Source organism: Corvus moneduloides, chromosome 25, assembly GCF_009650955.1.
Source record: "Corvus moneduloides isolate bCorMon1 chromosome 25, bCorMon1.pri, whole genome shotgun sequence".
Lineage (NCBI taxonomy): Eukaryota > Metazoa > Chordata > Aves > Passeriformes > Corvidae > Corvus > Corvus moneduloides.
Genome location: NC_045500.1, coordinates 6,620,361 through 6,641,152, shown reverse-complemented (window position 1 = coordinate 6,641,152; position 20,792 = coordinate 6,620,361). Strand labels below are relative to the sequence as shown.

Genomic DNA, 20,792 nt, shown 5'->3' with positions numbered 1-20,792 from the left:
CTACAGGCGCTTGTTTAGAACAAAAGCCTGAAAGACACAAATTAGCACATTAATCCGAATTGTCTCTCAATACCAGTATCAATGGGTTTGTTAACAAGGTAAATGCTTCCATTTTAAAGACCTTCTTCCATGTTATGAGACTATGATCAAAAAACTCACTATGATCTTATGACTTACTACAACTGAAAAAAGGGGTAATCTCTTTAAAAATTCTGCTTTCTTCAAACATCAACCAACCACCTCACCATCTATTTCCAAATGTACTTTCTGATGCAATAGGCACCTTGCCTTGAAGAGATGAGGAACTGCATCAGAGGAAATCACCTGCAGAGCTCTGCTCCATGGCATTACCATCAGTCAACAAATGAATTACCCAAAAAAGAAATTAAAATCCCTCACCCAAACTTTCTTTTTCTTGGTGGGTTTTGTTGGGTAGTTTGGGCCCAGGCACTCAGGGTGATAGCTGTTTCGGCACTTGTTACACTCCAGCAACTGCTACAAGAATAAGGAAAAAAAGCATTAGTACAGACACCCTGCAAAGGGATGCAAAATTCTGGACTTTGCCATTTTTGATTGGATCCCCCCACTCAGGTCATGAGAAAGAAGCTGCAATGGAGCAACTCAAGAGGCCTCCTCCCCAGCGCACAGAGACTCTGCTCCTGGCACACGCTTGCTGGCCGCCCTCCGGAGCGAGAGGAGCCCTGGGAGCAGTGGGGGTGCTGCTCAGTCTCCCAGTGGTTTTGGGGTACCTTGGTGGCCTGGTGCTGTCTCCCACAGACGTGGCAGAACTTGCAGCGACGGCAGCACCAGTTCTCCAGCTGGTCTTCCTGGGGCCGCTCGCTCTCCTCCAGGCAGAATTTGTGGAAGGGCTCACAGCAGACCTGGCAATATACAAACTGCAAGGGGGGAGAGGCAGGTTTTAGCAAAGCAGAAGCTGCTCCATGTTCCCAAACCAGCCCCCTTGTGCTCCGAACTATTTTGAATTCTGCTTTACAACTGACAGGACAAGATTTTAGGAGGGAAACTGTGTATTTCAGGTAACCTAAACACCGACTGGACACCTCACGCCCACTGGGAGTCTGGTACCTGTTAACTAAGTGCTTTGAGCATTGACAAAGGCCTATAGGGTTCTTCAGGATCTCCCTCCCTCACTTCCTCCCTGTATTACAAGCCAACTGCACCAGAAGACACACTTGGTGCGTGAAGTAGGGACATGCAGAGCAAAGAGAGTCTCTCCCTCCGTTCAGTCCACTTTGCCATTACAAAGCTCTTCTAATTTCTCTGTATTCTGTCCAAGGCTGGTCGTATCAGAAAAACAATCATCCTCAGGGCACAGACACCGTAGGCTCACAGGGAACGTGGGAATCATTTGTCCCCTGGGGGCCCCTGACTAAGAAGGGGATGGCTCCATGCCCCACAGGGCCTTCATGGACCTCAAGTGCACTGATGTCCACATCCAGAACTTAACCCCCTTTTCCCCTGCCCAATCATCAGAACCCAGGCCCTCCTAGAGCACTAGCACCACTTTCCCAGGTCAGCTGGTCTGGAGATGCTGAGAAGGCACCTATCTACACCTGGAAATGCATTTAACACATCTCAATCCAGCTCCTTAGGCAGCGCCAGAACCTTTCCAGTCATGTTTCTGTAACAGTTTGCAGCTCTCGGCAGATACAGACGCACCTGGAAAAGTCAATGCTGCCTAAAACCCTTTAGCACCATTGGGCAGTCCTTCTTATTTCAGGTTAAAAGAGAGCAAAGCTCCTGCTTTACACCAGATGTGAGTTCCCAAATTTAGAGACATGGGTGCTCTCAAATATGCTGTTCTTCACAACTCATACGCCTCCAAAAAAAGCACCCTTGAAGTTTCCAAACTGATTTTAAATACCTTGCCCGTTAGTATCTTGGGACAAATTCTAGCAAGGACAGATTTACAGGTATTATTTTAATTTCTTCTGGATTAAGGTAATTATAATTTTTATTTATTTATTTTTGTAACAATACAGTGCTGCAATTAAGTCATCAACAGCAGAATACAATGCTTTACCTCCACATGTCCACTGCTGGCACAGAGAAAACACACCACCCTGGGAGTAATAGGTACCGAGGTGACGATGCCTAACCCACCCATCTCCCAAACATTCTCCACTTCACAGTCCTCCTGAAAGTACAAAAGGACACATCACCATGCAGAACAAGGCAATACAACATCAGCACAAATTGCTCACGCGACTGCTTGGTTCTGGGCCTGTGATTAAGATGTCTCAAACTGAAATAATTTGAACGTCTACCTCAGTCTACTTTACAGTGTATTCTGGGAGAGTCACACCTCGGCGCTGTTCCTGCCGAGAGCGCTCAGTGGCATGCTAGAGCCTTCCTTCTAGGGAAAGCAAACCTAAGGAACAGGACAATGCTTTTCACAATTGCACGAGTATTACTAAAAGTGAAATTTCAAAAGAATTATACTTTATTAAAGCTCCATATTTGTATAAACACTTATGAGATCTCACTATGATCTCCAGTATCAACACTTATAGATGGACTGAAAAATTATTAGGAAAATATTAATTTTTATTATTATTTCAACACTGTTGTTCAAAAATGTACATGATTTATCATTTTAAAACCCCAGATATACCCCAAACGTTGTGAATTACAAGTTACTAACATTTTCCCCAAATCTTGTTGGCTCAAGTTGTGGTAAGGTTTTAAAGTTCCATCTTAATGGAATAATTCTTCATAAACCTCAAATTCTTGCTCATCCTCACACATTGACAGTTAAGGTTTTAAAGCTTTAAGTGTCTCTTCATCCAGTACTCTAATTATAAGAAAAAAAAGGCATAACAAGCTTTTAAGAATCAACCAAGTGACTTGTCATGAGGCTCCTATTTTGCAGTTCCCTCTGAAAGGTACCAGACACACAAACTCAGCAATTACTGCCAGCACTTTCAGAGGACTCTGGTTCCAGTGTCTAGAGCCAAGGGAGATTCAAATACTTAAAACATGTTGTCCTCTACCTTGAAATCCACTCGGATTCTGTGGACTCCATCTGTAGGTGGCTTTTGCTTGGAACTGCTGCCATTAGTCAGAGTGCTGAGCAAGTTCAGTGTGCTGCTCTCTGGCTTGCTTAGAGGAGGGGGCTTTTCCTGGTCAAGCAAAGGAGCCTGCATTAATCCCGACTCTGGACGTTACAACTTAACCAGCATTTATATCCAGTAATAATTCACAAACCCCCAAAGCAGCACAAAATTAACAAGTGTTACAAAGCTGCAGGGAAGTGACCATTCCACAAACCATTCCCTAAGAGCATTCCATATGCAATTACAGTCCTAATTCCATGTGCTCTACCATCACACTGTTCTCTCATCAGAGCATGGGCTGGTGTTTTGCTGCAGTGGGGCAACTCTGGGTATAAACAGGCTCTACTCACTTCTCCCTCAGGTTTACACAAGACAATAGTTTTTTTCCACGATCGAGCTATTTCTGAGACAAAGGCAGTTGCATATTTTATGGAAAAGCTAGCCTCCACCCTCCAACACACAAATCTACAAAATAACATCTGAACTGAATCTTAGGCATAGGCCACGTTTTTTGCTGTCCACATACTGCCCCATACAAGGGAAATCTAACATGTTTAAGAACCAAATAAAAAAACCTGCCAAGAGTTAAGCAATACAGTTCTACTTTCTAGACAGAAGTTCCAGGTGCTTGAAATTTTACTGACTGTATAAAAAACAGTATTCACCTTTTCTTTTGGTTTCTGTTTCACAGGGAAAGTTGGACGGGGAGCAATTTTTTTCTGTTTGCTTTGTTCTGTGCCTAGGAAGGGGGGGAAAAATTATGAGTATTTCAAGTAACTAACAGCCACCTGTAGAGAAGAAAAGGGAAAAAAAATCAGCTGGGTAATGTGCGATGAGTTTTAGACTAGAATTTTTCCACCTTCTTCTGTGGCTGCACCTCCCCAGCTATGAGCAGTCTCTTTGAGGCAAGACTACAAGAAGAGTTTGCTCTGCTCACAATCTGGAGCACTGTGGGTACAAAGCCACAGAAATCCCAGAGCGACCTGGCTGGTGACTGTTCACGCTGCTCTGCACTACATACAATAGTGGACTATACTTTTGCAGTAAAAGATTACATCCTCCTGGTTTCACATTCAGAATGGGAAGTTGACAGACTTAACAATACTGAAAACACTCTTCAAGACTGGCACAACTATAAGACTCAGAGTCCCAACCAGGATAGCCATCTTTCTCCTTGCCCTAACATACACTGTGGCTCAATAAAAAGGAAGATAGTTCTAAGCAAAATTTTCAAAATAATCTGCTGAAATTTTAACACACCATAAAGCATTCATCAGATTTAAAATGCACGAGCTTTTAGCAGTATTGTTACTTAACAGGACTCAAACATATCGAGGATAAATAGTCCCATTTACCTATTTCTGGTTGGGGAGTCTGCTTTTTCTTGGGCTCAGAAGTGCTAAGTTTAGGTGCTTCTTTTTTCAAAGGTCCTGAGCTTGGTGGCTGAGAAGGAGAGAGCTGGACTGGCTGACACATCTGCTTGCCAGTCTTTCTGGTACCAGATGCAGGGACCTGTTTGGGCTCTGACACAGAAACGGAGGAATTCCCATCCTCATGCTTTTCCTCAACAGGCTTACGGGCAGGCTCACTGCTCTTCTTCCCAGAATTGTCTTCTCTTGGTACAACAGCCTGAGGAGTTTGTTTCTGTCCAGAGTCCAACTGGTTTTTTCCAGAATGGCTTTCTTTCTTCTCATTTGTCTTGGATTTCTTCTCTTTCTTTTTTGCAGCTAAGAAAAAGAAGCACAGATAAAGCAACACAGACAAAATGGTGTGACTTCAAATGATTTGCTGCTCTTTTAAAACCAGGATACAGACACTTTGATTCAGAACTTTGTCATTCTGTCATACAAAAGAAAAAACTGTACTCAAAAAATAAACTTGGCTTATACTTCAATCCATATTCTCTCACACCTTGGGCCCCTATTTTGCAACAGCAATAAGCAACACCCTCCTGCAATAACACAGATTCAGAGCTGAGAGCAGACTTTGCGAGGAAGGAAAAGGAAGCAAAAGGAAGGAAGCGAACCAGTCCAGTCAGCACCAGTCCAGTCCAGTGAGAGACACTGGGGTGTACAATGTCTGTCAGTACTCACATCTCTCCTGCCCCTTGCACCTGCCACCAACAGTGCAGGCAGGTTGGCACCCTGCAGAATAACCTTTATAAGCTCAGTGTAGCCACAACAACAGCACAGAGAGCAAAACCTACGAAACTAAAACTTCTGTCTTGTGCTATATGCAAGGCAAATCTTTCAGCCTACCTTTAGCTTGCTTCTGGAGATAAGCTTTTGAAGGCATCCACTGTAGATTCTGACATTTCCTCATTCTAAAAAGAAAGAACATGTCATGAAATCAGAACAAAGATGCAGACATTAAGAGGGCAGTCCGTAAATACTCAACATCAAAAACTGAAAATAACATTACCAATACACACACTACTTTTGTTCAGACAAAACTGAATACTCTTGGAGTGAGACTGGATTAGGGGACCAAGTCTTTTGCTAACCTGATTCAACTTTATTCCCTATTTGTCTTATGCTTGGCATATACTGTCTTCTGTAGATTGGGCCAGGATTTGTTTCCTCCTCCATTCCTGCAGCAGGGCTCGTGACTCTGAAATCCAGCAGAAAGCCCGGGCAAAGCTGCTGAGAGCAAGACTCCTTCTAGTCTGCAGAGTGTTCTCACACAGCAATTCTCACAGCAAGTCTTTATAAATAGCTCTTATACCACAACAATCTACTGGTACCACTTTAGCTGCTGCCTTTTCAGATAGATTATCTAGTCTGGTAAAATCAATTTAATACAGCAATATAAAAAACAAAAAGGTTCAGTCTAAGTGATCTGTATAAAAAATGACAGAAGAAATCAAGGAAGAATGGCATTTCTTAATGATATCCAGAGACACCTTTGATATACAAAGTGTATATAAGCTAAATAAACACCAGCTTGAAAACACAAGCTCTTCATGAATGCAGTTTGGGAAAATAAGAGAAATATTTACGTGCACATTGCCTTCCTTGCAAAATCCTGTACTGCCTAACAAAAGCCACAGATCCCACACCGAACAATTCTCAATACTCTGCCACTTTCATCAAACTGAGGAGAATAAACCAGAAGTGAACTCCAGAGAAAGAGCTCTGAATTGTGGTTTAGAGTCTCAAACTGTTTACAGTCCCTTGCTTTGATCCAGCTTCAGCCCAGGTCAAGCTCAGTCCAAGCCCATGACACAGGGCAAATCTGCTGTTCCTGGCCCAGTGTGTGAGTACACGTATCCCACTCCGAGCACGGATTAGCTCAACAGTCTCCCAGACACACTTACTTGCAGCACTGCTTCTTTATATTGCGCCCACCAAACTTGGGTTTGTCTAGACAGTTAGTGCAGACACCACAGTCCTCTGGAACCTGACAGCCCGAACACTGCCCGCAGCGCCTGGAGCGCCGGCCCTTCTTCACCGGAGGTTCTTGCTGTGCCTTGTTTCTGGTAACCGGCTTAATGGGCTTGATAGGTGGAGCAAGAGGTTCAGCCTCTTCTGAGCCAGCTATCGATGACTTATCTACCAAAAGAATATTTCTAATGTGAATTTGCTGATGTCAAAGAATGTTTCACGAGTGTCTAATTTAGCCCATGAAGCCTAAGTTCATCTGCAGAGCCACACGGATGCATGTGATTCTGTGTATACACGTGTGCACACGCCCCTCAGCAGGACACAGGTTTGGTGCAGAACACACGTATTTAACACAGTTCCTAATAGCTTAAAGGATTAACCCTGTTTGAGTGGCACTGTAACAGAGAGCCCAGAGATCTTTAACATACTTTCCCTTGTTAATCACTTGAAGTCCTCATTTTAAGCAGTCAATAAAAGCTGACTCTGTATGGACCCACAGATGAAAACTAGAAATCCTAACTCACCATCATTCCCCATGGAAGACAGTATCTTCTCCCGCTCTTCCCACGGTAAGGCACTCAGAGTGGGCATGTCATCAGGAAACACTGCTCGCTTGCGGCCCAGTGCAACAGCTGCTCTCCTGCACACATGTTTTATTCGTGGTCCTCGGACTGACGTTTCTGATGAATCACTCTCTTGCCCCTAGATTTCAGAACATGAGAGCAGACAGTATTCCGAAGAAAGTTACCAAAATGAGGCTGAGAAACATGTAATGGAAACTTCTAAGCAGATTATATCTTAGCTTGCATTTTGTAAGAATCAAGATAAAAACAAAGACTCTGCCTTCTGAGCCTCAGTTATCCAAGAAAGGATAAATGCAAGAGAACAAAAGGTTTGACTCAATTAGAACTACAAGGTAAGTCTCTATCCACTACAGGAAAGCCAACTTGCTCATGAAGCCATGTTATCAAGACACCGACATAAAAAAATCAAGAGTCCACTGGAACTGAAGCAGCACCTGGTGCTGACTGATCCAGCAGAAGCCAGTAGTAGATGAGGCTGAGAGCTTTGCACCTGCTGATGTTTCAGATGAGGAGGTTGGGTTTACTGAGGTGCTAAACAAATGGAGCATTTTAGTGCAATTTTCCATGTTTTCCTAAGATTCTGGAATCTCTCCCACTGAAAGAACTGTCCCAAACAAGCAACTGTGAGAATCTGGGATTCTGCTATACCAGGCCAGTCATACAGATGCATGGGCGTCTTCATTTCAGAGACAAACCGCTGAATGCTTCTCTATTTGAAGTATGTACTAGTGATTTTCAACACTAGCGCCGCTACAAAAAGCAAAAATTTAAATAAAAAGTGTTCCCTGAAAACGTATCTCACCTCCCTTTCTGGCAGGTAAAGAGGACTGCAGAAAAGGGTGGTTTTGGGGTGGGGAAGAGGGAAAAGAGGAAAGTGGTAGGAAACAGTTCCCCAAATCACATGCAAAATTACAGTGGATTTTCCTCCCTTCCATAAGTCAGAGATCACTGCATAAAGTTAAAAAACAGAGAGAAAGATCAAGGAACAACTTTCTCTTCAGAAGCCAGCTTTACACTCGAGGAGGGTCCCCGAGAAACATCGAGGCCAAGACAGACACTGCATTTTGCTGGAACCACACTTTTCAGAGCAAGTACTGCTCTAGATAATTGCTTTGCTTAGATTTATTCAGAGAAACCCAATAAGCAGCTATGCTGTACTGGTCTCCAAAATGCATGCAGCTCCCCTCTGAGCTGACTACACAGCAGCTCCCTCTTCCCCTCAGCTTCTGCCCAGGACTCCTTATTTTCGCGTCGTTTGCCATCTGTTGCACTAACAGCTGCTTAGCTTGGCACATTAATTCTTCACGCTCAGTATACAAAAGCTACTTGTGACTTTCAGGACAAGTTCAAAGTAAGATGCACTCTAGCAAAAAACCCAACTTGGGAAAAGGAATACCTGTGCTTTTGGCTGATCTGCTTGTTTGAGGGACTTGCTCTTCTCAATCTTGTACAGCTGGGCTTTTGCCTTTTTCAGAAGACTGGCTACCCTCTTGTCAGTCATTGGCAGTTTGTCTGCTTGAGCCAACATTGAACTGATGGAGGAAGCAGAATGTTTAACAGTGCTTGATGAAGGAGCAGAAAGACGCAGAGCTTTTTCCTTCTCCAAAGATGGCACGGTGGGGCTGAGGTCCAGGTCTGATTTGTCCAGCCCCCCTCTACCTTTCTTGGATGTTTTGGTTTTGACAGCTGCCATATCTACCAGAGCAGCAGTGGAAATGTCTGTCACGGGATCTACTGCTGTAGACTTCTTCCGCCCGGCAGTTTTTTTGGCAGACGATGATGCTGCAGCATCTTCACTGGCTTTTTCTTTGGGCATTTTACCTACAGGAAACAAAGCAGCGCTACTCTGTATTTCTGACCCTTTTCTCCTTTTCTCTTTCCTTGACTCCCGTTTGTTCTCCTTTTCTCTCTCTCTGTCTTTCTCTCTGTTCTTGTCCTTCTCCAGGCCTTTGTCAGCATCTTTATCTTTGGAGAGTTCTTCTGCTGCCCTGTCCTTGTTTTTGCCTCTCTCTGTCTGGGGACTTGATGTGAACCAGGGGAAGAGAGGAGTAGGGCTACCAGATGAGAAAGGCTCTGCTGGAGTGCTTGTCTGCTTCCTTGGTCTCTGGCTTCTTTCTGCTGATTCCCCAGACTGTGATAGGGAATGGGAGGGAAAAGTAAAAGTTGAATTTAAGGCACTAGCGGCAAGAGAACTAACTGAAATACTAGTTAATGAGGAAGAGACAGAAGACTGTGGGGTGAGAGTTGTCAGGTCAGAGGTACTAAGCCTTCCGCTCCTCGTCCTCATGGAGTGCGAAGGAGATCTGGGTTCTGATCGGATGGGGCTGAACGCTTTCCTCTTCCGTCTCCGAGAGGACGTGCCTGTGGCAGAGGTCCCTGTAGTGGCGCGACCGACTGATGAGGGCAAGGTTACAGACTCGAAGATCCGGGAGTGGGCCTCACTTGGCGTGAATCGTGGTGCTCGCAGCAGAGGACTCCTCTTGTGCATATCAAACCTGGCTCCAGAGTGCAGTGAAAAGAGACGAGTGGGAGCTGTCGCACCTGGTGTTGAGAAGCCAGATGCAAAGCCAACGTCCTCCGGTGTCAGCGGCGGGGGTCTGAAGTTATCAAATATCGGTTTGCGAATAAGACCCTCTTTGGCATACTTTGCTGATGAGAAGTACTGTGGCTCTGACCTGGAATGTTTCAGGGAGGTCCACCTAAATGTTGGCTCTCGCAGAATCGACTTTCGCTTCTCTTGCATTGGCGCAGCAGAAGCAGGGAGAAAGGGTGAGGCTAACGGTATGGTTGGAGGCATAAGCCAAGGGGTATGGTCTGAGATGCTTGAAGCAGGCTGCAGCGGTGGCGGGGGAGTGAGCAAAGGGGGAGGAGGAGAGGAGGAGGACTGCTGCTGCGGCACGCTTGGTAAGGCTGACAGCTTTTTTGCAGTCCTCTGGCCAAAACTTCTTTCTGTTATCGAAAACCTTCTGTTTCTCCTATCACCGTTATCATTTTCAGGGGACTGAGAAACAGGCAGGGGAGTGTGAACTTCTGGAGTATTGCTTCGCTCCTCAGAAAGCATCTGCATCTCCTCAGAAGCCTGGGAGTCTGTAGATGTATCCACGCTGGGGCTGCTGGACCGTGAGGAATCTGAAGACATCTGAGACGAATGCTGAGAAGCAGCGCTGGACTTTTCACTGGAGCCACAAGATGTAGCGCTAAACCTGCTGTTTGGTGTGGATTCTAGTCTGGATATTTTAATAGGAGGATCGTAGTCTTCATCCTCAATAAACCGTTTGGGTGTTTTGATAATCCGTGAAGAGATCGCACTCACAACTGGCATGATGAACTGTCGAATATTTTTGAGCTGGGTTCTCCCCTTCCTGCCCTGCAGTTTGGCTGCTTCTTTCTCAATCTTTTTTTGTGCTCCCTTTTTAGCCCTCTGCAAGAGTTGCTTAGCAATCGCAGCATCCGTCCTCTTGGTGGAAGGTATAATCCTAACGGGTTTAATCCTGCGTGGACTCTGTCTGATAGCAGCCTTCTCTTCCTTTGTGAGAGGTGGTGTGCCATCCTTTTCTTTGCGAATCCTCTGGGGCTTCTCCAGCTGTGAGTTTATGACTAAAGTTGAGGAAGTCTTTAAACGTTCAGAGGACGGTGGCCTGCCTCTCCTGCGCACAATCTGAACACTCTTCCTCCCAATCTGAAGTTTTGCCCCAGGCTTAAATTTAGATTTCAGTGGGGAAAGCTTACTAGTTCTTAATTTCTTGATTTTAGTTGCTTGCTGAAATGTAGTGGATGGTGATCTCTTGATTTTTTTCAGACTCTCTTTTTCTTCTTTGCTGCCCTTCTGAGTGTCCGATGTGTCCTTCTCCTGTGACAATTTGAACTTCACACTTGTAAGTGTTGGAGGTCTTCCTCGTCTTTTTTCCCCACTCTTTGACTCCTTCTTCTTAACTTTCTCCATGGATGTGGTTTCAGATTTGCTTGAAGGGGAACACACTGACGAAGAGTCTGACAGTACAGCTGAACTTCGGTCAGAACTGCTCCGGGGCCTCCCACGAGGTTTCCGTGGACTAGATTTAACTGAGAGGGAAGTAGAGAATGCAGGGAACATATTAAATTTCTCCAAGTGTGGGATAAGCACTACCCAGGTCACACAAGTATATACTCAGTATCAGTCATGCTGCCCATACGTTGCCAAAATGCTTCAGATAATCAACAAATAAAAACAGTTTTATCACTACATGTATAGAGTACATGTAGTGTACTTCCCAACAAACCTCTCTTCCCACATAAAATACCACACAGATAACTTGTTTAAAAATGCAAGTTTGTCTTTTCCCAACAACTACATATGCAATGGCACAAGCCCAGTACCAACCTCATGTTGGGAATAATTCTCAAGGGCACATGCCACCTTTTAAACACATTAATTTTTTTTTTAAACAGAGCACAGCTGGTTGAAAGGAAAAAAATCCTTCTTTTCAAGTGCCATCCATCTGCACTGCTAAGGGAGAGGTCAAGAGAGCAAGACCAACAGGAGGCTGATACAAGACAATTTGCAAAACACTGGTTTTAGTTTCGAAGCACAGTTAATACTTGGCATTGACTTGGAGCTGTCAAGCACAAGACTTGATTACTCACCTTGATCAATGCATTTCACTGCACCCTCACCAAGCCCAGCTATTTCAGTTCTGGATCTGCCCTTGTGCTAGCAAGGCGCTCCACCACAGTTTGCTGTTGAGGCCAAGCTGAGCAGATGATTATGGTGGCAGAGCAGAGTGCTCTGGTGAGAGCATTTATTGACAATAAGGCAACAAGGAGTCTACTGAAAGATACTGAAATAGCCAAACCAGTTTCAGACCGTTACTGTTAAATAGCTGCCTCTCCAGAACACTGACATGAGGTTTCAAATACTGGTTTATCGGTATAACTCTTTTACTCAAAGTTTCCCTGTTCCTTTACAGATTAGACACAGAGAATCCAAAACTAACTGCACTGAATCTAAAGACTGGTGTGGCTTTTATGGTGGATGAGATTTGGTGGAATAAACAGGGGAGGCACAGCAAAACTATCACAAAAGAAAACAGAAAGTCAACACCCAATCCTGCAACTTGAACTTACCTGTGGGGGACCTGGTGGGACTTCGTACTTTGACTTCTTCATCTGAACCAAAACCTAAAAACTGTTCATCCTGCAATGAGAAAGAGGATGGAAGTTTGAGGACGTGGATATTAATGTTGAAATGAACTCCACTGTGATTGAAGCACAAAAGGATTCTAGAGGATTTTCCTTCCCCCAAAAAGATACTGGCATTTTTTCTTCTAACAAACAATTGCTAAAAAGGAAATAAAACTTTCATATACACATATACAGCAACTACAGTTTACAGCTATGGAACAACCAAAGAGAGTTACGGGAAAACAAAGGACAAATATATACAGAAACAAACCCTTAATGCATAAAATCTGCTGCTCGTATCAAACAACAAAGCTTTCCTCCTGTAAGCTATTATTCAAACCACCCTAAAGACACATTCCAGCAAAAGAAATGTTTCTGTGCGTATTATTCTAGTACAAATATAGCCCAACTTCCTGCAAACTTATGCAAATCCTCTCTTTTTAATTCACTGATGAAAACCTGACCTGCTGGGAAGCTCCTCCCTCTGAAAGAGGCATGAGGTTAAAGGCTCGCTGTCCCCACTGAGGCAGGTGTGTCAGGGAGTCTGTAAGCATCAATCCAGTTCATGGGCCACCCAAATGTGTGGTGACATCTTTTTGTTTATATGTCATTCCACCTTTCCTAATCCATTTTCACCTCAAGTATTTATGTTGGCCAGTCTTAACTTTCCTATGAACTTTGGAAACAGAGATGCCACTTGTTGCTCTCTTTTTCAAAGCACTGTGTAATGTGGCCACTAAGCTTTGAGAAGGGCAGGCACTGCAAGAACAGTATCCTGCAAGTGAAAAGGGACAAGACTGTGAAAGGACAAGGTGAGCTGCACAAAGAAATAACACCATTTCTTTGTGTTCTGCCTCATCTTTTTTACACGGAATTCCTACTTCATCTACTTACAGGGAAGATCAGGAAGAGCATCTCGGCTACTGACACTGCAGTCTGGCAGACCCACACCTGCGTCTACAGGAGAGTCACGATGTGATGAAAAGCAGCAAGGCTTTAGACCAAAGTATTTCTCAAAATTTTCTGCCTGGTTTGTGTCTGATGAGTCCCAGTGTAAACAATTCAAACACGGTATGCTCTGACCAGGTGGACATCCAGGTTCTCAATGCAGATAATGCTCTGGCCAGTTAAATACATCATGTACCCCCTTGGGCTGCAGTTAATCGCTGTAAGCCATCACCAGCACATACACCTGCTGGAGCACGGGGTGGCCCTGTCCCTCCTCCCATCCCTGCTCCCTATCTGCTCTTTGCACTTGCAGCAAAGATGACATGAAAACCAGAAAAAGCAATGATAAAGCAGCATAAAAGAAATAAAATGATGCCACAAGACATTGCTTCTGCCTGAGGCACCTTGCATCACACAGAACCCCTGAAGGCCATTCCCAGAAAGGGAGAAGCTACTGCTTCCAAAGTTCAGTCCTGCAGCACTGCAACCAGAGCAAGAGCAGCTGTGGGAGTGCCCAGCTGCCCGCTCCCAGCACTGCGGATACACGGCCCGTCACGCCTGCCTGCTGCTCCAGAGCACGTGGGCTACAGCAGGATGTAAACACTGCTGTGCGGAGCAGCACTGCCTTTGTGGGCGTGGGCAGGGAAGGGGTCCCCAGCCCTGACAGGGGGAGAGGCTGTCAGCAGAGACAGGTGTGGGCTGAAACCCAGAGAAGGCACAGAGAAACAACAAGTACCTAAGAACAGTCAGGTTTAGAAACACTACAGGATCAGCTGCTCACCCTGTGCAATTTCCTGACTCGCACTGGCCTCCAAGTTCCTGTGGCTGCTACAGATCTTTTCTTCATTTTGTTATTCTGGGTCCTACAGTCATTATTATTTTATCTCTGACTACTAAACCGGTACTCGCCATATTCTTGACAATCACCTGCCATAATCCACTATTAGAACTTGCATTATTTTCAAACTGAGCTCTGTTATCTTACTTTTCCAGTGGGATACATTAATTCTGGTTTTGGCCCAATAGCCTGGGAATGATAATTTTTTCCATTTCTTACCAAGCAGTCACCAGAAGTGTCTACAGCAAAAAGGCTCCTTCCACAAAACGGTCACTTTTGCTTCATTTACAACCACAAGTAGTATGACCAATATGTCACTTGTGTTTGCTTGTTCGGTGACATTCCTGAGTGTATTGGTGACCTCAAAACGGTTGCTGTCACTACCTGAGAAGGCAACCCTGTGACCTGTCAGAGAAGATCAAGAAAGCCACTAAGTACCACTAAGCATGTGCCAGGCTAAACCATCCAGTTGGCCATCACATGCCAAAATGCAGCTTTGAGGCAAACTAGGCAGAACAGCCTCCTTCCAGTTTTTCAGAAATGACTATAAACATGACAGATGGAGAGTGATTAAAAACCGTAAAGATTTTGAACGTGGCCTCATTTACCTGGAAAAGAATAATGCAATGCAAAAAAGGCCACTCAGGATTATAAATTAAAGGATGAGGGAAGGCTTGCCTCGTGCCAGACATGAAGACTAACCAAGTAAGCATGGGATGATCTCTCTGTGGGCTACACAGCTTCCATGTACATCTCCCACTCAAACGTTACACTATCCCAACCGGGTTCAACCTCAGAGTTGTGCACAGATGAAGGAGGACTTTTCCTGAAGTAACCCAGCTACCAAAGAACAGAGAAGTTGCAAGCAAATATTTATCACAATGCTCTTGAGCAGTATTACTTTTCAAACACTTTCCAATTAAAGATCTCAGAGGAAAATCCACCTTCAAAGGAGAAACTATCCTGCAGACACTAACTGATGTTCTGATCTCTGTCCGAGGAGTAACAGTATAAACCATACCACTATGGATCTGTACAGTTGCATGGGACTGTCACCAGCACTAAACCAGCAATGCAGCTGCTCCAATCAGCACCTGAAAAATTTTATTTTACAATAGAGTCACCTGACCAGTGCTGTACTTCCCACTCCCCATCTTGGGCTTGGTCCCAGTTAGACACCACCTCATTTTCTTGGAAAGGGATAAGCTATTTTTAGAAGCTCATTCAGATGCCTACTTAGTGACTGCAGCACAATATCTACCAGACTCCTCTGCTTTCAGCAGAGTAAACACCCTTGGAGGTTGGCAGTTAGTAACCCCAAGACAAACATTGGGTGTTGGGAGACGAGCGGAGCCCGCTGGGAGTTCAGGGAGATGCTTCCCAAGCCATTACTTGTGATGCAACTTCAATAATAAACAGCTGAGCACTTGGGGTGACCGTTATGCACCAACTCAGATGAGGGGACATTCATCCCTTCATTGTTTAATTCAACGAAAGCTCTGAGCAGGAGCGACGCACAGACTTTGCTGGGGCTTCACCTCAGAGCAGCACCGACCTACAGAGAACATCCTGAGAGCACAGAACAGCTCCTGACCTGGTCACCTCCACATGACAACCCCCAAACTACACCACTACAGCCATACCCTCAGGCATCACCCATGGCAATACAATGGTGATTAGGGCTGCAGCCTCCAGAGTCCAGTTTTTTTAGAATTAGAAAGAATATGTTGCTCTTTATGGGGCTGAGGCTCAGGGTGGGTCTGTTACAACTGTGTTACTGAGCACACAGATCTGTTTTGCCAGAGTCCCGGTCCCAACCTGGATGAGAAATTCTGATTTATGCTTTCCAATCTGAATACAGAGGAATGCTTATGAGAACACCCAAGACACTCTCATTCTGGCCACAACGAGCTTTCAATAATACCACTTCCAGGGAAGACAGTCAGTCAAACCACTACCTAGAAAGATCCAGCTTGCAGATGGTGAGAAAAAAGCTCTAGAGCTGCTGTATGGATGCATAAAAAAAGTCTTTTGTGGTGGTCAACCCATCTTTCACTCCTAAACATATATTTCCTAAAGAAACAGTACTAAAGTCAAACTATGCTCTGTAGCTCAGCCTGGGGGGAACAGCTAACCCCACTCTAGGAATTTTGTGGTATTCTTGAGAAGTGATGAACCACTGACTTAAGGAGTTACCCATTCTCTTCCCTTGTCTCCTCCAACATGGTGCTGTGAAACCTGCAGGTCAGCACTCTGATGCTAATACAGAAGTGATTGGTCAAGCACTGTTGCAAGTCTGTCCCAGGAGCTTTCCAGATGAAGGGAGCACAATGTCCAAAAGCCCCTGGAACAAACTCATCAGTGCACTGCTGCTGCTCTGAAGTTGCCTTACCTGCCCACTGCTGGTGCCAGTGGGACGAGCCACACCACCTTTCATTTGAAAACAGCTTCCCAAACTCCTAACAAACTTCCCAAAACCACTCCTCTGAGGGTTTGGAGCACTGCAGAAAGCTGACCAAACAACAGAAACGGAAACATCACCAAGATGGTTAAAACATACTTTTATTTTCACACATCTGACAAAGCAGCACCCAATTCTTCAGGAAGGGAAAGTGCATGAAGGAGCCTCCGTCTCTTGGGCCATGATCTGCATCATCCTCACCACGTGCCTCTTGTTAGATATCAATACCTGCAGCAGTCCCCTCCCTGTTCACGTGCAGTGACCACCTTACCCATGACAGGAAAGGCTCTACACCTCCAACTCACACATTAAACACTCAAGCATTTTGACAGCGACCATTCAACCTAGCACTAGGAGAGGAAATTTTGAGACAAACAGAAGAAATTATCTGTACTTCCAGCTCAGGCATGACCCTGGTGGCAGTATGGAAGCTACTCCTTGTCCCCAGGATATGTATCTAGTACCATTTCCAACATGCCAGCCACTGGTGAACATCCACAGCTCCAACATTCATGTCATAAAACATTACACCCCACATATAATTACAGCAGTGCTACCAGGGACACCACCATCACCACCACATCCTACTGCCAAACTCGAGCTTCTGCAACTTTCAGCCAATACAGACTTATGGAGGTAACTGTCAGCATGCATCCAGCACACTCTCAACTTTTATGTCCCAAAGCCTCAATCCCACTTCAGAGATGGACATGGAGCTCTAAACTGACAGGCAGAGCAGATATTTAACAAGTACGTCTAGGCTTCTTTTATACCAAATATTGACATAATGAATCAAGAAAACGCAACCAAATTTTTCTTATTCCTACAGTGCCACTCACACCAAGCTGAAAGGTCAGCACACAGTACAAACACTACTGTTCAACCAGTTACAGCTTCACTGTGCGAAAAGTCCCCCCAGCAACTCTTGCGGTGTTAAAATCAAGTATCAGAACGTGCCTCCTTTAATGTGAGCTGGTTTCGAGATAACTCAGTGCAACATTGAGCTGCAGCAGAAGACAAGGGCTTGTACAAAGTGACCTGAATCTGAGGAGGATGCCCTGACACCCCAGAATTCAGGTACCTTTTAAATGAGAAATGCATCCTGCTATGTACTACAAAACTGCCAAGAAGACACAGGAAAGACTGAGTCTAATACTTGTTGTAGACAACATTTCTCCTGCATCTAACTTGGGTGGTAATACCCAATTTCAACAGGTACCTACACACACAAGCACACACAAGAACGAAGTAGAAAAAAAATAAGCATGCAGAGCAGAAGTTGTACATAAAAAGGTAACACAGCTTCTTCCTCTGATTCCCACTGGCTCCTGACCTCAAAGCAACTGCTCAGAGCTTATTCCTGATGAGGAATGCCAACTCGGTTGAAGACTGTAACTGGCTTGGTTCAGGAAGGACCCTCAACCTTGTGGAAAAGAACAGCAAGAGCACTAGGCAGTTACTGAGAGGACATGGTGAGCCCTAATATGAAGGGGTCTCCTGGAAGCCCCCTTCTAGAAGAACACCTCCCCCAGAGCAGCTGCCACATGGGCAGCAGAAACTGCACCATTGCTGCACTGCACACAGCCATCCTCTCCTCTGGAGAGACCACAGGCAGCACCCATGTGCTGACTTCCTACATCTGCCAGAGCTCTTTTCACACCCTCACCCCCAACTCACAGAGAACTTGTACTGCAGGACAGAAAAGCAGCCTCTGGTGACTGTAATCTTCACTAGGACTACGACGAGAGCACAAGTCACCAGCTAAGAGAACTATGTCCTTTGATGCAAAAGTGTTTTGTTTCTTACGCATCACCAAAGGAAAGGAACCAACTGGGTGAGTTAACTCAATCTGAATGTTTGTGGGGATCCTCTCTGAGTACGCTGAAGAGCACTGGCATGCTGCAAATGCAGAGTGAGGGAAAACACCTGGGGTCTGCCCCTGCCTGGCTCATGAGGGGTCAGGTAAAACTCAACCTACGAACACCAAGCCACAAATCAACATTTTTCATTACTTTCTACTGTATGCAATGTTATTAGAGAGAAGTGTTTAGCAGCTAAACAGAAAAGTGATGTAATAAGTAGAATTCTTAAAATCCAGGAGACCCTGTGTTAATCAAGCTGCCACACCTGGAATGCATTCCAGCTATTTTATTTTAAAGCAAAAATACCCTAAAGGCCAAACTCAAAAAGATATCTCAAAGATGTTTTAGGCCTTTTTTGAGATGCAGAAATATATTTTAAGACAACTAGAATTAAACAACAAACCACAGCCCAATGTCATCTTAGAAAAAAAAAAAAAAAGAAAGAAAGAAAAAGAAACAAAGCAACTTGCCTCCCCCCACATGAAAAACCTCCTGGATTGTTAACTCTGTGGTCAGCTTGGTTAGCCAGATCTCAGTCATTTCTGTCCCTGAACTAGCACTGGTGAGGTATTAACTGCTTCCCAGAGGACTCCATGAATTCCATCAAGCCATGTCTACTGCAAACAGCAAAAAAGAGAAGTACCCCAAAGTGCAGCCCCTGAGATGATGGCGTTAATGAGAGCAGTGCGACTCACGCCCCAAAGTCTGCACAGGTGATGGAAGGAGTGTCCCCATGCTCAGCTCTGTGTGTGCAAACACAGCCCCATTCCTCCAGCACCGTGGCCCACAGGAGCTGCCACTCTGCAGGCAAGGAATTCCTCCAGCTCAGCCATGAGTGAAGAGCTCCACTTCAAGGCATCCAATAGAAAATGCCAAAACCGGGTCAGAAAAACACAGGAAAACTGTATTTTCACGTGCATTTTAATAAACTTTGCTACAGCCAGCAATGGGAAAAGAAAACAACTGCTCTTCATATAAGCAAAATACAAAGATACATCCACCTACCCTACAGCTGACAACCTGCCTGGAGAAGACGAGACAGAACTGGCCTTCAAAAATCAATAAAGCCCTCCTGGTACAAAGGACCTGGGGAATTCTCTTGCTGGCGCAAGGATGCTGCTAACGAGTGATGCAAAACAACTGGGGGAAAGGAACGCTGCAGCTCGTAGTAACACACCCCCATCATGTCTTCCCTGTTCTGTCAATAGGTGGGTTGTTGTCGCACTCCCACTCCGGCTGCCTTAGAAAGGCTTAAAAAAAAAAAAAAATGAAGGCAGGAAGAAGAGCAACTAAAAAAACAACAACAAAAAAAAAACCCCAAAACCAACCAACCAAACAAAAAAACCAACAAAAAAACCACAAAACCCCCCAAAAAAACCAAAAGAAAAGGAGAGCCAGCGCTCCGAGTGCCGGCGAACGGCCTCGCACCGGGCCCGCCGCCCCAAGCTCCGCCTGGGCATCCACAGCAGCGAAAGGGAGGAAGAGGAGGAGGAGGAGGAAGAGGAGGAGGAGAAGGAGGAGGGCCGGTGCGCGGCACCCACCGCCGGGCCCGCAGCCCAGCCCCCTCGAGCCCCCGCGCCCGGGGAAGGACGCGTCACCCCACCGAGCATCCTCGGCACCGGGGCGCACCGGGAGCCCCTCGGCCCCATCCATCCTACCTCGCTCCCGGCGCCGGGTTGTGCGCACCGCATCCCGCCCCGCCGCGGGCGCGGGAGCGGCGGGAGGCGGATAATGGAGGCGGCGGCAGGGAGGACGCACCGGCGGCAAGTCGCGTGCGCGGGGAGGGACCGCGAGGGCGGCCGGACCAGGACCGGCACCGGGTCCCGCCCGCCGACTCCCACCACCCCCCCACACCCCCCCCCTCCCGCTGGGCGCGCCCTTTGTGCGGGGCGCGGGAGGTGTGCCCGGCGACGGGCGGACTGTGCGGCCAGGGGTGGGTGGGTGCGCCCGGGTGTGCTCGGGCCGCCGCCGCCGGGGCGTCGGGGATGCTGCGCCCGGGACCCGCCCGCCCGCCGCGCCCCCCCGCCCCCGCCCCGCTGCCCCTCTCACCTCTCCGCTGCCCGCCTCGGTACCGCAGGCCGCGCGGAACCGCCGCAAGTTGATGCCGATAGTGGCCGAGACCTGGAGCGCCGCGTCGAAGCCGGGACCGGCCGCGGCCGCGGGGCCGCCGGGGCCCGGCGCTGCCCCGCCTCCGCCGCTTCCCGCCGCCCCGCCGGAGCACGGGCCGCCGCGCTCGCCCTCGCCCGCCGTCGCCGGCGCCGCCGCAGGTTCGGCGGGCCGCAGGCTGTGCACGGCCGGCACCCGTAGGCGGGACCCCCCCGGGCCCCGGCGGCCCCAGCCGCCGCTGCCGGGCCGGGCGGGGAAGCGCCACCGACCGCTGTGCGCCATCTTTACTGAGAGGCGACGAGCCAGAGAGCGGGGCCGGGCCGCGCCCCGCGCCCTGCATAGCGCTTTGCCGGCCCGCGGAGGCGCTGCATAA

At 46.7% G+C, this 20,792-nt stretch overlaps 1 protein-coding gene across 1 annotated transcript in view; it reads right to left on the bottom strand.

The window, feature by feature from the left end:
* KMT2A (lysine methyltransferase 2A) overlaps positions 1 to 20,716 on the bottom strand; it is a 42,031-nt gene extending 21,315 nt beyond the window's left edge. The window contains 12 exon segments of the mRNA XM_032133663.1: positions 400 to 495; positions 750 to 896; positions 2,045 to 2,158; positions 3,015 to 3,143; positions 3,743 to 3,816; positions 4,433 to 4,804; positions 5,336 to 5,400; positions 6,394 to 6,628; positions 6,985 to 7,162; positions 8,441 to 11,106; positions 12,148 to 12,217; positions 20,363 to 20,716. Coding sequence (XP_031989554.1) covers positions 400 to 495; positions 750 to 896; positions 2,045 to 2,158; positions 3,015 to 3,143; positions 3,743 to 3,816; positions 4,433 to 4,804; positions 5,336 to 5,400; positions 6,394 to 6,628; positions 6,985 to 7,162; positions 8,441 to 11,106; positions 12,148 to 12,217; positions 20,363 to 20,701 — 4,485 coding nt within the window. The 5' untranslated portion in view covers positions 20,702 to 20,716.
* Positions 20,717 to 20,792: the final 76 nt, after the last annotated feature.